The sequence below is a fragment of the Phacochoerus africanus genome, chromosome 2, assembly GCF_016906955.1.
Source record: "Phacochoerus africanus isolate WHEZ1 chromosome 2, ROS_Pafr_v1, whole genome shotgun sequence".
In the NCBI taxonomy this organism is placed as follows: domain Eukaryota; kingdom Metazoa; phylum Chordata; class Mammalia; order Artiodactyla; family Suidae; genus Phacochoerus; species Phacochoerus africanus.
Genome location: NC_062545.1, coordinates 164,713,688 through 164,727,296, shown reverse-complemented (window position 1 = coordinate 164,727,296; position 13,609 = coordinate 164,713,688). Strand labels below are relative to the sequence as shown.

The window sequence follows — 13,609 nt, the reverse complement described above, 5'->3', positions numbered from 1 at the left end:
GCCCATATTTTATACAGTTTTAAATGATCCCACTGAGAAACCTTTCTCTTTTTTTTTAATATGATGTTGATCTTTCCTTCTGTTTAAAAACCCTTTCACCCTGTGTTTGAGGGAAGCAAAATATTGATGTGAAATATTGACGTAATCGTGAAAGTGTGCGCTTGCAATGCTGAGGAAAGGGAGAAAAGAAACAGCCAGGCGTGTTTTGTGTCTTCTCTTCATTCATGTTTCTATCATTTGAGATCTCATTCGAATTCCGACTTAGAGTCATCCCTAAGGTTGTCCCAAGTCATGTGGAGCCTTGGCTGCCCTTCTCCTACTCTCCCAGCTGCCTTCTAATTCATGCAGGAGATTCAGTGCGAGGGTGGGTTCCATAGTGCCCCCTAGACTCTGCCCTCAGTGCTTGATAGATAGCAGCTGCTGCCACCATCTTGACTTTTACGGGTATAATTAAATTACATGATCCCCAGAAGCCTCCAGCCCTTACATTCTATGAATTCTGTTTTCTGAGTAAGGCCACTTTGTCAGATCTGTGAAACTGAGTTTATTTTATACTGCATGCTCCTTCCTCGGCCCCCGTCACTTCTTTAATTTTACTTTTTTTTTTTTTTTTTTTTTTTGCCACACCCTCAGCATGTGGAAGTTCCTAGGCCAGTGATTGAACCCACACCACAGCGGTGACCTCACTGGATCCTTTACCCACTAGGCCACCAGGGAACTTCTAGCTTTTTTTTTTTTTTTTTTAACCTATAAATCACCAGCTCTTTACCAAAAGGACTAATTGTCTTCCACAGCTCTGTGTGTGATTCCACGGCTTGGCTGGCCTTGAATATAGCATGCAGAAGCCCCTGTCCTCATTCGTGTAATAGCATCTTCAAATCTCTCTAAACCCAGCACAGTCAGTGGTTGTTGGGGGGCCCACAGTTCCCCTGTGGTGGTGGTATTACCTGGTCCAGCTCAGCATTGAGTATCTTTGGTGGAGTTCAGTTGCTCTAAGTTTTTCCTCTGTCCGTGACAAAACAGTCACAAATGTTTACTGGGTTTTCACCTTTTTGGACCTTCCAAATCCTAAACCTACTTAGCATATGTCTTTATGCTGTAGGTGTTCCAGTACGCTACAGAATACTGGACTGTTTTGTGCTTCTCGTTATTCTTTGAAAAGGTTCAGGATCAATTTCCATAAAAAACTGCTAACATGATTTATTATGTCAATTAGAGGTTTGCTTATAGCTTACAGAAAGCAAAGGTTGATTTGTATGTGTGTGCAGTTTTGTTTGTTTTTTTTTTTTTAACTGTCATTGATCTTGCCAACTCCAAAAATCTATCACTTTGTTATTATCTGGTGATACTAATGGTTTAGATTATTAAGTTAAAAAATTGGGAGGGGATTTTTTTTAAAAACTTTATCGAGGTATAATTCATATACAATACAATTCATTCATTTAAAATGTAGAATTGAATGACTTTTAGGCCATCACACATCTGTGCCAGCACACCATAATCAGTTTTAAAACATTTTCATCACCCCCAGAGAAAACTCCATACCTGTTAGCAGTTACTCTCCATAATCTAGCAGATTTTTAATGCAGTCTTGGCATATAATCATATGTAATTTCATATCTCAAAGAAGGTGAATTTTATTATTTTCCCAGTTTTATACCAACTATTTCATTTTCTTGTTGACTTGGGAAAATGATGAGGCAAGAAAACCTTTTAGTAATCAGACAGCAACAAAGGCTTTAACATAACTGAAATAAAGGGTTCTTTTTTTTTTTAAAGGTTTTAGGGGTTTGGTTTTGTTTTTATCTTAGTCTTATTTGGTTAATAATGCATTATTCTGAGTTTTATTGCTTTGTTTTCTAATCTTTTGAGCTTATAATAAGGCTTTTCTAAATTACATTGCATTTTAATTGGGTCTCTAGAAGTGAAGGGCAGCTTCCAGGCTCTGAAGCAGGACCTCAGGGCAAGTTCTCCTTCTTTGTGAAACCCAGTTTCCTCTTCTAAAGGAATGATATTGAGATCATGTGCCCAGTCTCCTAGCAGGGATAGGTGCAAGATCATACATCTGACTGTATATTGTAAAGCATGACCCAAGATGTCAGAGTATGTAATTCTCTTTTGTTGGGTTCTCTGTGGTATCTCATGAAGCATATCCCTTAAGAAAAATATCTTATAAACTTTTAAGATCTAATTTGTAGAACTTGATCAAGAATATCAGTAAAGTTCTGTTGTAAGGATGTAGCTTTATGTGAGGTTGCTGACTAACTCTGGGACGGACATGACCTGACAGTCAGACGACATTCAGATCTTCTGCTTTAGTTCAGGAGAGATTGAAAGGGAGCAGCAGCAAACTCAAGTCCCTCTGGAGAGAGTGTTTCTACTGCATTAGGCCAGCCTCCCTTACCAGTGTCCCTACTCCCTCTCTGTGGAGTAGACCTGGCATCTTCCACTCTGCTTTCCATGGGAACATCACTGCTGGGACCCTCTTCCTTTCACCTGCTCAGAGTCTTGGGGAAACGGTTGACCTTTCACTTAAATATTCTTTCTCTCCTTTCACCAAGGACAAGGAGGAAGAGTAGACTCTTTGAGAGATGGGCTGCCAGGCTTCCTATACACAGATGGGCTCCTCCCCTCCCCCATGCAGCAGGAGTGCGACCCCCATGCACACAGGCAACCTGCTTGCCCTGAACACACATCTCCAGATCGGGAGAAGCCAGCAACCACTCTCCGATGGTCACTGCTAACATACGCCTCTTATATTTTTCTTGCAGGAAGATCCGCGTCTGAAATTTCCAGTACACATGCGGTCCAAGGCATCTTTAAACCCCAATGACCTTGGCCCTCTTCCTGTGAGTACACTGGAGACATGTGGACCAGTCTGAAAATGTTTATTCGTTCATCTGCCCAGTGGTTATTGGGAAGCCCTATGACCTCCCTGTCGTCCAGGCTTTTTGAGTCCTGTTGGTCTATAGTTTCTTACTAGAATCGGTATATGACTGGGCTCTCCTAACATTAAGAATTTATACAACACCTGGTTCTTCTGAAAGAGGTTTCTGAATTGTTGGCTGCTGGTGGAAGGCAGACCCAGCAACTGGGATGTACGAGGCATTCTCTGTGGGTGTTAATTTAAGCAACATGCATTTATTTTGTAACTTAGCAACCACTAATTTCCATTCATATTGCTGATTTGGTCATAGGAACAAAAATATTAAAAAACAGTGGGAGAAAAAGGCATAAGTAATCACAGAAGGTTTCTACAAGTCATTTATCCTGCAAATAATTTTCAGTTTTTGTCCCTTGTGGATGACTGTTTATAAATCTAATTTTTTATCGGTTTATTCCCTGTGGGGCCTGAATGGGAGTTGAGCTGTTTACTCCGGATTAGATTTTGAATGAAACCTTCACCATGAATTCTTCTTGACCCACCCCCAAGTGGTTTTAAAAAGCCTTACAGGGGTGGAGAAGTGGGAGACTCTTATGATTATTTTTATTTTTTTATTATTATTATTTTTAATAGTTATTTCCCCAGTACAATTTTTTTTCTACTGTACACCACGGTGACCCAGTTACACATACATGTGCACATTCTGTTTTCTCACATTATCATGCTCCATCATATGTGACTAGATATAGTTCCCAGCGCTACACAGCAGGATCTCATTGCTAATCCATTCCAAAGGCAATAGTCTGCATCTCTTCACCCCAAGCTCCCCAACCACCCCACTCCCTCCCCCTCCCTCTCGGCAACCACAAGTCTATTCTGCAAGTCCATGATTTTCTTTTCTGTGGAAAGGTTCATTTGTGCCTTATATTAGATTCCAGATATAAGTGATATCATATTCTTATAACTATTTTTAAACAAAAGGGTACTAGGAATGTTTTTGGTGGTTGTTTTCTAAGAACCCTTTTGTTGCCTGGTGTATGGTATTTTATGGCAGAATTTGAAGGTAGGAAGATTGGAATGCAGTTTTTATTCATCAGGTTATACGAATATCCCACACTCAACAAATGTTTTGATTCTGGGGTTTAGATGGAGAGAGACCGAGGAGTAAGTTTAGAAAGTGAAAGATAACGGGTTGTCTGGATCTGTTGGATTCTTGAGTTTCAAAGAGCAGGTAGGCTCAGTTCAGTTAATGGAGCATATCAGCCTTATCTTGGAAAAATAATCCAGATCTCTTTGGTTCCTGAGTCTTGAGTAGTGAGAGTTTGTGACTGAGAACATCAGTATTACCTTGTTCAGCCAACGTTACGAGTGAAGCGTCCATCTCTAACAATTTTATGTTACCCTTCCTCCTGCATTTAGTACTGACTAAAATATTCATTGAATTAAATGAGCTCCTCAACCCCAGGTTGAACTATTATACCGTAAGCTGGAGTTTCCCTTTGCAGCTTTGGAAATAATAACCCTGTTTCCCATTCATCGTACATGTGAAACTACAGATTCTCTGCCTAAAGTATGTTGCTGGGTGTTGTCACGAGTTCCTTGGAAATGTTTGTGTTTGGCTTATTCTTTATGTAAAAAGGTAACGCTAGGACAAAAGCATCAGAGGTGTCCTAGAGTCTTTACCTCTTGTCTTTGACTTTAGAACCGCTAGCTAATATTTGTCTGCTCTCTTTTAATATTTGTCTTCTCTCTTTCTCTTCCCCCTGATACCAGCCTGGCTGGGAAGAAAGAATTCACTTGGATGGCCGAACTTTTTACATTGACCATAGTAAGTAAGCACTGTTATGGATACACAGGTACTGCAGGTAGAGGGGGGTGAGGATAATTCAGATATGACAGTGAAAGCTGTGTCATTTTACTCTTCGTCTAGGCAGCCAGGTGTTATGTGGCGAGAACGATGCCAGAGACGCAGTGCCCTTGGACGGTACTGTGCCTTCACCCAAGTTTGCTTTTCAAGTAGCCCGTCCCAGTTTGATCCCTTGACCTAGTAACTTGTTGAATTAAAAAAAAAAATTTTTTTTTGTTTGATGACCCCTTGATCTTTGCGCTTTTAATAAATACACTCTGCTAATAGAAAATAAGATTAGAAGTGATGACCTAGTCAGAAATCTATATATGAGCAGTGCTCGAAGCAGCCTCTACGTTTTTTAAACACTGCCTTCAGAGGTCTTACGGCCAGATGCCCATTCTGACTTATTTTCTATTCATAGCATGTTTTCCCTGCACCCAACACACTAATACATGTGCAGTTCTCTTCTTGAAATTGTAGTCTATTTGCTGCAGACATTTGCTCCAGCTCCTGTGAATAAATGTGTGATTTCTCATGCCAACTAAAAGTTAAACTAATAAAGGTTTGCTTTTAGTCAGTGTCGTTTTTCTGGTTCCCTTGTTGAAATGACATGTTCTCCATGGGATCATATTTGTACATCCCTGGAAACTTCTGAAAATGTATATTAAAAAAAAAATCTTCAGGAGTTCCCATCGTGGCTCAGCAGAGACAAACCCGACTAGTATCCATGAGGAGGTGTGTTCGATCCCTGGCCCCACTCAGTGGGTTAAGGATCTGGTGATGCCGTGAGCTGTGTGGTATAGGTTGCAGCTACGGCTTGGATCTTGTGTTGCTGTGGCTGTGACATAGGCCGATAACTGCAGCTCCAATTCGACACCTACCCTGGGAACTTCATATGCTGCAGGTGCAGCCCTTAAAAAAAGCAAGAAAATAGAAAAATTTTTAAAAAGGAAATCTTCAAATAGATTTAAAGTTCAAATACCTGTGCGATCTGGTAGTACTTTGATCTTTGTTTTCTTTTAGTTCATAAATAGTAAGTCTGCCCCAGGTTTCCTGACCTCACGTTTTCTTGACTAATCATACTGATTAGTTAAAGCACATTGCTGAGCCAGTTGGGAAGTCTGGCCTGGAGGGATCCTCAAGTGAATAGGGCTTGTCACTGTCCCATAGTTTTAGGGCCTCTTTCAGGGTCCCTAAGTGACCAGTGCATCAAAAACAGACCTTCACTTTCAGGCACAGGGGCTTGAGGGTTTCTATAAATCAAATTAAACAAGAAGCCCAACAATTAAGAATTAAGCCAAAACTAGATTAAATTAAACCAAAAGTTGAGTGTATTTAGGGGCGTGGGTTACTTTTGGTTAAAATGAGGTAGTTCAAGGTACATAGGCCTAGTTTCTGTCTTTGACCAATAAAAATACTGATTTTTGCCTGTTTTCCCGAGAGCATAAAATTGCTGCCATACTCTGAAACGTGTGCACCCCCACTTTTTGCCTTAGTCTGCTATTTATAATTCTACTCTTTATTAGCTTATTTTGATAAAATAGAGGAATCACACCCCTTTTCCCACAAAAAGCAAAAGACAGTTCCCTTTTGCATTTCGTCATGCGTTACAATTTCATTTGTCAAAGAGAGGTAGGACTCATAATGACCATTTTATTAAAGCAAGGTCTTAATCACTGTGATAAACTCAGCCAACTCCATAGAGAGTACCATACACAACACTGTGGCCATGGCCTGGCTGGTGAGCTGATGTCAGGTCAACCTGAAGAGAACTTTACGAACTGTTCTCGATGGTACTGTAAGGACCCAGAAACAAGAAAAAATGCTATTGCAAAGGGCCGTCCTCATACACATCAGAAATAATAAATTCATGGACTGTTTTCCTAGAGACGTGCATGGACCTACTGTAATATGTGGTTTACACTTGTTAAGTGGTGCCTCGGAGTCCATTCCCGGAGGGCCAGAGGTGGAGGTGTTACGTTAGGACATTGATGTTCTTGGTTAGAGAGTGGAGAGAACTTGCCTTGAGAGGTAACAGCAGTGGTGCCTGCAGCCTCACGCCTGCCCAGCTCCTGTCTGCCAGAAAGCAGGAGAGGGGAGTTCCTTCTTCCTAGTCAGCCCTCTCAGCTCCTCGGAGACGTCCCCATTCCTCTTTACACACCAAGCAGCACGTGGGAGGTTTCCGCTCTTCACTCCTGGAATCAAATGTTAGGATACAGACCACGTCCCAAGCCTGCTTGATCTGAGCTCTGCCGGTATAGTATTTGTGATCCTTTACGTGGAGATTAAAATTTGCCTTTGCTCAGCAATACTGAGAAGTGCTCTTAACAAGATACAGCCTAAATTAGATGACCCAAAAGCTGTGCAAAAAAGGGAGAACCTCGTGAGCTGGTAGTGTAACATTTGTGCCATTTCTCCCTAATTCATCAAGGTTTATTCATTGGAGAGCAACACAAGGTGGACATTGAACAGAATTCAATTCATGTGCCTTTTTAAAAACAAACAAACAAAAAAAACGGAGTTCCCGTCGTGTCGCAGTGGTTAATGAATCTGACTAGGAACCATGAGGTTGCAGGTTCGGTCCCTGCCCTTGCTCAGTGGGTTCACGATCCGGCGTTGCCATGAGCTGTGGTGTAGGTTGCAGACGCGGCTCGGATCCCGAGTTGCTGTGGTTCTGGCATAGGCCGGTGGCTACGGCTCTGATTGGACCCCTAGCCTGGGAACCTCCATATGCCGCAGGAGCGGCCCAAGAAATAACAAAAAGACAAAAAAAATAAAAAATAAAAAAAAATAAAAATAAACAAATCCAGTCTGTGAAAATTACAGAATACCTGTCTTTTTGAAAACACTGTATCAGGCTGACAAGTACTAAAGGCACTCCAAAATGAGTTAAATTATCTGGAATTTCCTTACCTCCTGAATGAGCCTCTCCTGAACATTTTTTCCAGCATCCTATTTTGAGCAAAATTCAGCTTCTCGTTTTGCTCTCCTGCTACCTGCAGGACAGAAACCAGGTCATCTTTACCATTTAACTGTGAGAGCAGTCACCTGGTGGGTTGCTCAGAGCCCCGTCTTCTCTTTCCTGGGACCTGTGACCACGCACTGAACGCGAAGGACAGCCATGCGCTTGTCTTCTCATTCATTAGGTGTTCTATTTTCTGCTTCATAAATTCTTGAGAAATGAGACATTTTCAAGATTTAATTTCAGAAGAGCAAGCATGCTCAGTACTGATTGTCTGTGACAACTCCCAGATTCCTGTGGTTGACATGTATCAAATAGCTCCTGGGTCTCAAGCCTGGTGTAAAAGGCTAAGGGAAGGTCGTGCACTGAATTGCTCCCCTTCTTAGAAATCCCACAATTCTCCTTAAAGACCCAATATACCCAGCCGCTGAGTAATGGCCACAGTGAGTTTATAGACAAAGCCAGAAAATGAAATTCTGGGGATGCTGTAAGATCTTATTTGAGTCTTTCCTGCCAACAGTCATACTAAACCTGTTCTAGCAGCCAGAAGGACTATGTTTCTCATTCTTCTACTGCATTCTTGCCCCTTCATTTGAAATAGTATGTTTCAGATAAAAAGCAAATTTAGATTCAAAAGGCTTGGAACAAAACGGGTAACTGGCCACCAACATTGATATATTTATAATTCTTGCCTGCAAAATTGATCTTTATTTTAACCATACAGAAACGTATGTGGTTCTCAATGCTTAGACTGTTTTCAATTTGTTTTCACCATCAGCTTCATTCGGTCTTTTAAAAATTATAGGAAAGCATTCCCATTGTGACTCAGGGGGTTATGAACCTGACCAGCATCCCTGGGGATCCCTGACCTTGCTCAGTGGGTTAAGGATCCGGCGTTGCCCCAAGCTGCAGCGTAGGTCGTAGATGTGGCTTGGATCCCAAGTTGCTGTAGCTGTGGCATAGGACAGCAACTGCAGTTCCAATTTGACCCCAGCCCGGGACCCTCCATATGCTGCAGGTGTGGCCCTAAAAAGAATAGAAAAAAAAAGTTATAGGGAGTTATAGGGAGTTCTCCTGTGGTGGAATGGGTTAAGGATTCAGTGTTGTCACTGCAGTGGCTTGGATCACTGCTGTGGTGCGGGTTCAGTCCCTGGTCCAGGAACCTCCATGTACCACAGGCATGACAAAAAAAAAAAAAAAACATATCAGACTCCGGTTACTTGCTTGTGGGAAGGAGGGTGGGCCTGCAAAGATGAGCAGCACATGGTCCCCATCCTCAATGGGCTTAGGTCCACTGAGATGCCAGGAGGAATTTAAGTGTTGGGTTAGAGCAATGGACCAGTTGTTATGTGGATGTACTTGCTAAGAGACTGGGCCCCAGTGGTGGAAGAAGGCTGTAAGAGGGCCTTGTGAGATGGGTGACTTTTCAGATCCCAAATAATGAAGAATATTTAGCGAAGCACCCCCAGCAAAGAGAGATTCCGGGAGGGAGCGATGTGCAGGTGTATGAAGATGTGCAGGTTTATGAAGCTGTGCAGATGGTACCACGTTCAGAGCAGCACCGCGGGTTGCAGACGGCAGTGTGCACAGAAGGCCAGCATGACACACATGTCAAGGCAGAGGGAGCCTGCAGGTGTTTCAACTCGGGTGACTTCTGCAGCTAGGTGGGATTGTCCAGAGGGAGCTTTAGAGGAAGTTTCAAAAGGGGAGGAGTGAGTCTGAGGCCCAGGAATCCTAGAGAGTAGTCCAGGGAGAATAGGAGCATGCCACGAAGAGGGCATTTCAGCGAGAAGTGGGGACAGGTGGTGCCACCACAGTGAAAGGTGAGAGAGGACAGAGGGTGTGACCAGGTTCCAGATTTGAGCAGTGAATGGATTGTGATGCTGTTAGTGAGGAATACAGGATTATTTGAACCATCTTGGTATTGGAGATTATGGTCTGGATTCTGGCAGATTTGGGTGTGAGGTGTTTCTCAAGGGAAATCCAGGTTCAACGTCCAGGGTGGAGCTCAGAGTTCCGGTCTGGACTGAAGTCATCTGGGACTCGTCATATGTAGGTGGGAGTTAACTTATTCTCCAATTTAATGATGATACACCATCTATGTATAGTCCAAGTCAGTTTTTACTCAACTGCATTCTTCCTTTATTTAGTTGTCTTTTCTTTTGTCCTCCATCCCAATAGCAGCATTTACTTGCCCAGAGCTTCTGTTTTCAAAGTAAGGAACCCAAAAATACCTTTTGCTTCCATTGAGGTTCTCTAAAACAGTTGAAATATTTCACATAACATTTCTGCCAGTGTGAATCTAGAATCATCATGTGCTTTATTTAGTAGCTTTATTTTAAAACTGTCCCACTGCTTTTGTTAAAATAATTATCATACCAGACTTTGAAAAATTCCTGGGATAGCCATTAAAACCAAGTTTACTTAGTGTTATCAGTCCACTTCTGAGGATACCAGAAATAAACAGAATATTCTTCTCAAAAAGATAATTTCCTTTTTTTAAAACCAACTTAGATTTCCTAAAACTCCAGAGAGACCCCTATTCTTCCCCCACCTGCCAACTCCATATCTTTCATGTCAGTCCATCCCTGCCCCCCCCCCAGTAATCCATCAAGTCTTTTTAATTAATGTGTAATTGCAAATCCCAAGTGATCCAAGCAGCTAATGTGTGTTTTCACCTACCCCGCTAAAGTCGTGGTATATATGTGCAATTTACCAGTCTGGTTCACATTGACTCATTTTGAAGAAAGAAAACCACTTCATGCCAACTTGGCCAGACGGGAGGCTTTTCTCTTCAGTCCTGCTCTGCTGTATCTAATTCTTATTTTTTGGACCGCCTTAGCTGTTTTGATTTTTGTGTGCATGTGAGTGACACATGTGATGGATTATTCATTTATTTGATGTAGGATTCTTAATTGAAAGGGGTTTTGCTGCACCATAAGCAAAAGGAAAAAGTAAATGAAATGAGAACAAAATAATGTGTGTGTGTTAACTTCTGGGGGACCAAGACTTTTTATGATGCCTTTTTTAATTAAATGAACATCAAGATCAAGTTATAAATCCTTGAAGGAACAGGGGTTTATAATTAAAATTTCAGCAGATTGCCTGCCAAAAACAGTGTGAATAGATGGTTTTACTTTAGTTGTGCATTATTGATTGAGTGTTTTTAACTAAGCAGTGTATAGGCTTGGGTGGGGAGGATGCTTTTTAGAATGTAGTTCTCTTCTAACCCTGAAATAGTAAGTTATTTATCTTTAGGGGTCAGGATAGGGAACTGGGCAGCTCTTGGAAAATACAGAAGTAATTCTTTCTAAACTCTTTTTGACATGAAATAGATTTGAACGAATAAGCTGATTTTTTTTTTTTAATATTTTCAGATAGCAAAATTACTCAGTGGGAAGACCCAAGACTGCAGAATCCAGCTATTACTGGTCCGGTCAGTATTCTCACACTCTTGACTCTTCCGTATAATATTTGGGTTCCGTCCAAACACACATTTCTTGTGTATTCCTGCTTATCTTGATGCCAAGGGCCTGGCTGGTATCATTGAGAAGTTCAGCATTACTCCCATCTTCTCGTTATCAGAATTTACCGGGTGAGGTACAGCTGCATTTGTGTTTTCACAGGGCTTCCAACGTAAAGGAAAGGAAAATGGTCTGCTAGTGGTAACCGAACTGAACATTTTCTTTTGTCTTTTATAATAGGGTAGATTAAAAGTATAACAATCAAAATATCTTCTCCTAATAATATAGACAATAAATATAAATATATAAATTTAAAAAAATTTTTTTTGGTCTTTTTAGGGCTGTACCCATGGCATATGGAAGTTCTCAGACCAGGGGTTGAATTGGAGCTGGAGCTGCTGGCCTACGCCACAGCCACAGCAGCACGGGATCTGAGCTGCATCTGCGACCTACACCACAGCTCACGGCAACGCCAGATCCATAAGCCAATGAGTGGGGCCAGGGATTGAACCCGCATCCTCATGGATACTAGTTGGGTTCATTACTACTGAACCGCAGCAGGAGCTCTGTTTCTTCCTTTTTATATGAAGTAAAACTAGGTCCTGTATTTGTGGAGCTTAGACATTTCTTTAGGCCAAGGGTAGTATATGCAAGCTAACAAATTTATTTTAATTTTTTTTCATATTATATATTTTTTGTTATTTCCCCAATACAATTTTTTTTTCTACTGTACAGCATGGTGACCCAGTTACACATACATGTACATGTTCTATTTTCTCACATTCTTATGCTCCATCGGAAGTGACTAGACATAGTTCCCAGTGCTACACAGCAGGATCTCATTGCTAATCCATAAATTTAAATTGCATTCTGAATCTCTTCCGGCTCTAAAAATCTACAGAAGTTTGGGTGAAGTTGTAGCTGAGCTCTGGAGCTGGCAGAGTTACAAATCTTCATCTCTGTTGACCCACTGAGTGTCTCAAGATCCCATAGCATAAGCCGGGTAGGAAAAGTCAGTTCTGTCTTAGGGTAGTCACCCACGCACATTGTGTTCATAAGGAAGAATGACAATCAGCCTGTCCCTCAGCAGTCACAGACACCTGGGATCAAGCACGTGGGAGGAGTCTGTGCAATGGGCCGCACTGATCACAGGGAATACACTAGAGTCTTTTGTCAGGGGTTGTATGAGTACAAAGAGACATCCTGGAATGGCAGGAACTGTTCTAGGGTCAGCAGAAAATTGCATATATGGGAATCTTAAAAACTAGAGAAGGGTTCCTGCTGTGGTACAACCTACATCTCTGCAGCACCAGGATGCAGGTTTCATCCCAGACCCCGAATAGTGTGTTAAAAGATCCATCGTTGCTACAGCTGCAGCTCGGATCTGATCCCTTGCCCGGGAACTCCATATGCTGCTGGGTGGCCAAAAAAGAAAAAATAGACCGAAAAAACCAACCAACCAAACAAAAACAAAAACAAAACTGGAGGAATCAGGAGTTCTCTTTGTGGCTCAGCGGTTAATGAACCCGACTAGGAACCATGCAGATGTGGGTTCAATCCCTGGCCTCTCAGAGGGTTAAAGATCCGGCATTGCAGTGAGCTGTGGTGTAGGTTGCAGCCACAGGTGTGGCCTTGAAAAGGAAAAAAAAAAAATCTGGAGGAACTAAAGAAAGAAAAGTTTGCTATTTCGAGTGCTAAACTAAGAGACCAATAGGTACATTTAAAATACTAATTTTGTGGCTTTAGTTTGATTCAGTTCAAGTTACATTTTGAATTTTAGGCCCACTTGAAAACTTAAAATACAGTGCAAATGCATCTTGAGAGCTTGTTTGAAGGTTCTAGCAGGGAAGCGCAGCTACTCGTATACCCTCGACGGAAGAACGGTCCTCCTCTATCGGGATGGTCGTCCTCTTCGACCGAGTGCGCAGCTTTGGGAGGGACGCACATGGAGCCGTGAGGGAGGAAGGGAACACACGCGCCTAGCCAGCCAGATCAGCCGAAGCAACCCTGGCGATCCATGGGGTGACAGACATCGCAGCCAGATCGCCCTCACATCCATGCAAACGCATCTTGATGCCTGACATCACTTTTACTTTTTTGTCGGATTTGTTCACTGCTTTGCTACTGGATAATGCAAAGTGCTCAATAATACCTGAGTCAAAGCAGGCGTCAACTATTCCTCATGTAGTTTAACAAACACCTGCCTTACTGCCATGGCTTATTTTTGTTACATTCGCAGTCACAGTAAGTTAGAGTAGCATTTTCTCATCATCATGAGAAACAAGGTAAATTCAAGAAACAATGCAGTTTTCAAGCAGGAGAGGACTTTTGACATAATAATTCTGAAGCCTTTTCAGATATTTCTAACATTCTTTGATCATCTGTCTTCACGCAACAGTTAGTTCTTGTTAATTACCACTGAAAACTGTTTGGCATCATAGATCCAGGTG

General features: G+C 41.9%; 1 protein-coding gene across 13 annotated transcripts in view; it reads left to right on the top strand.

The window, feature by feature from the left end:
• Window positions 1-13,609, top strand: part of NEDD4L (NEDD4 like E3 ubiquitin protein ligase) — a 370,570-nt gene that overhangs the window by 317,365 nt on the left and 39,596 nt on the right. For 8 of the 13 annotated variants that reach the window (XM_047767057.1, XM_047767058.1, XM_047767059.1 and 5 more), the window contains 3 exons: window positions 2,772-2,849; window positions 4,658-4,712; window positions 11,073-11,131. In XM_047767057.1, coding sequence (XP_047623013.1) covers window positions 2,772-2,849; window positions 4,658-4,712; window positions 11,073-11,131 — 192 coding nt within the window. Of the gene's footprint in view, window positions 1-2,771; window positions 2,850-4,657; window positions 4,713-4,814; window positions 4,869-11,072; window positions 11,132-13,609 lie in introns of all 13 variants that reach the window. The other 5 variants (XM_047767056.1, XM_047767063.1, XM_047767052.1 and 2 more) reach the window with 1 other exon arrangement.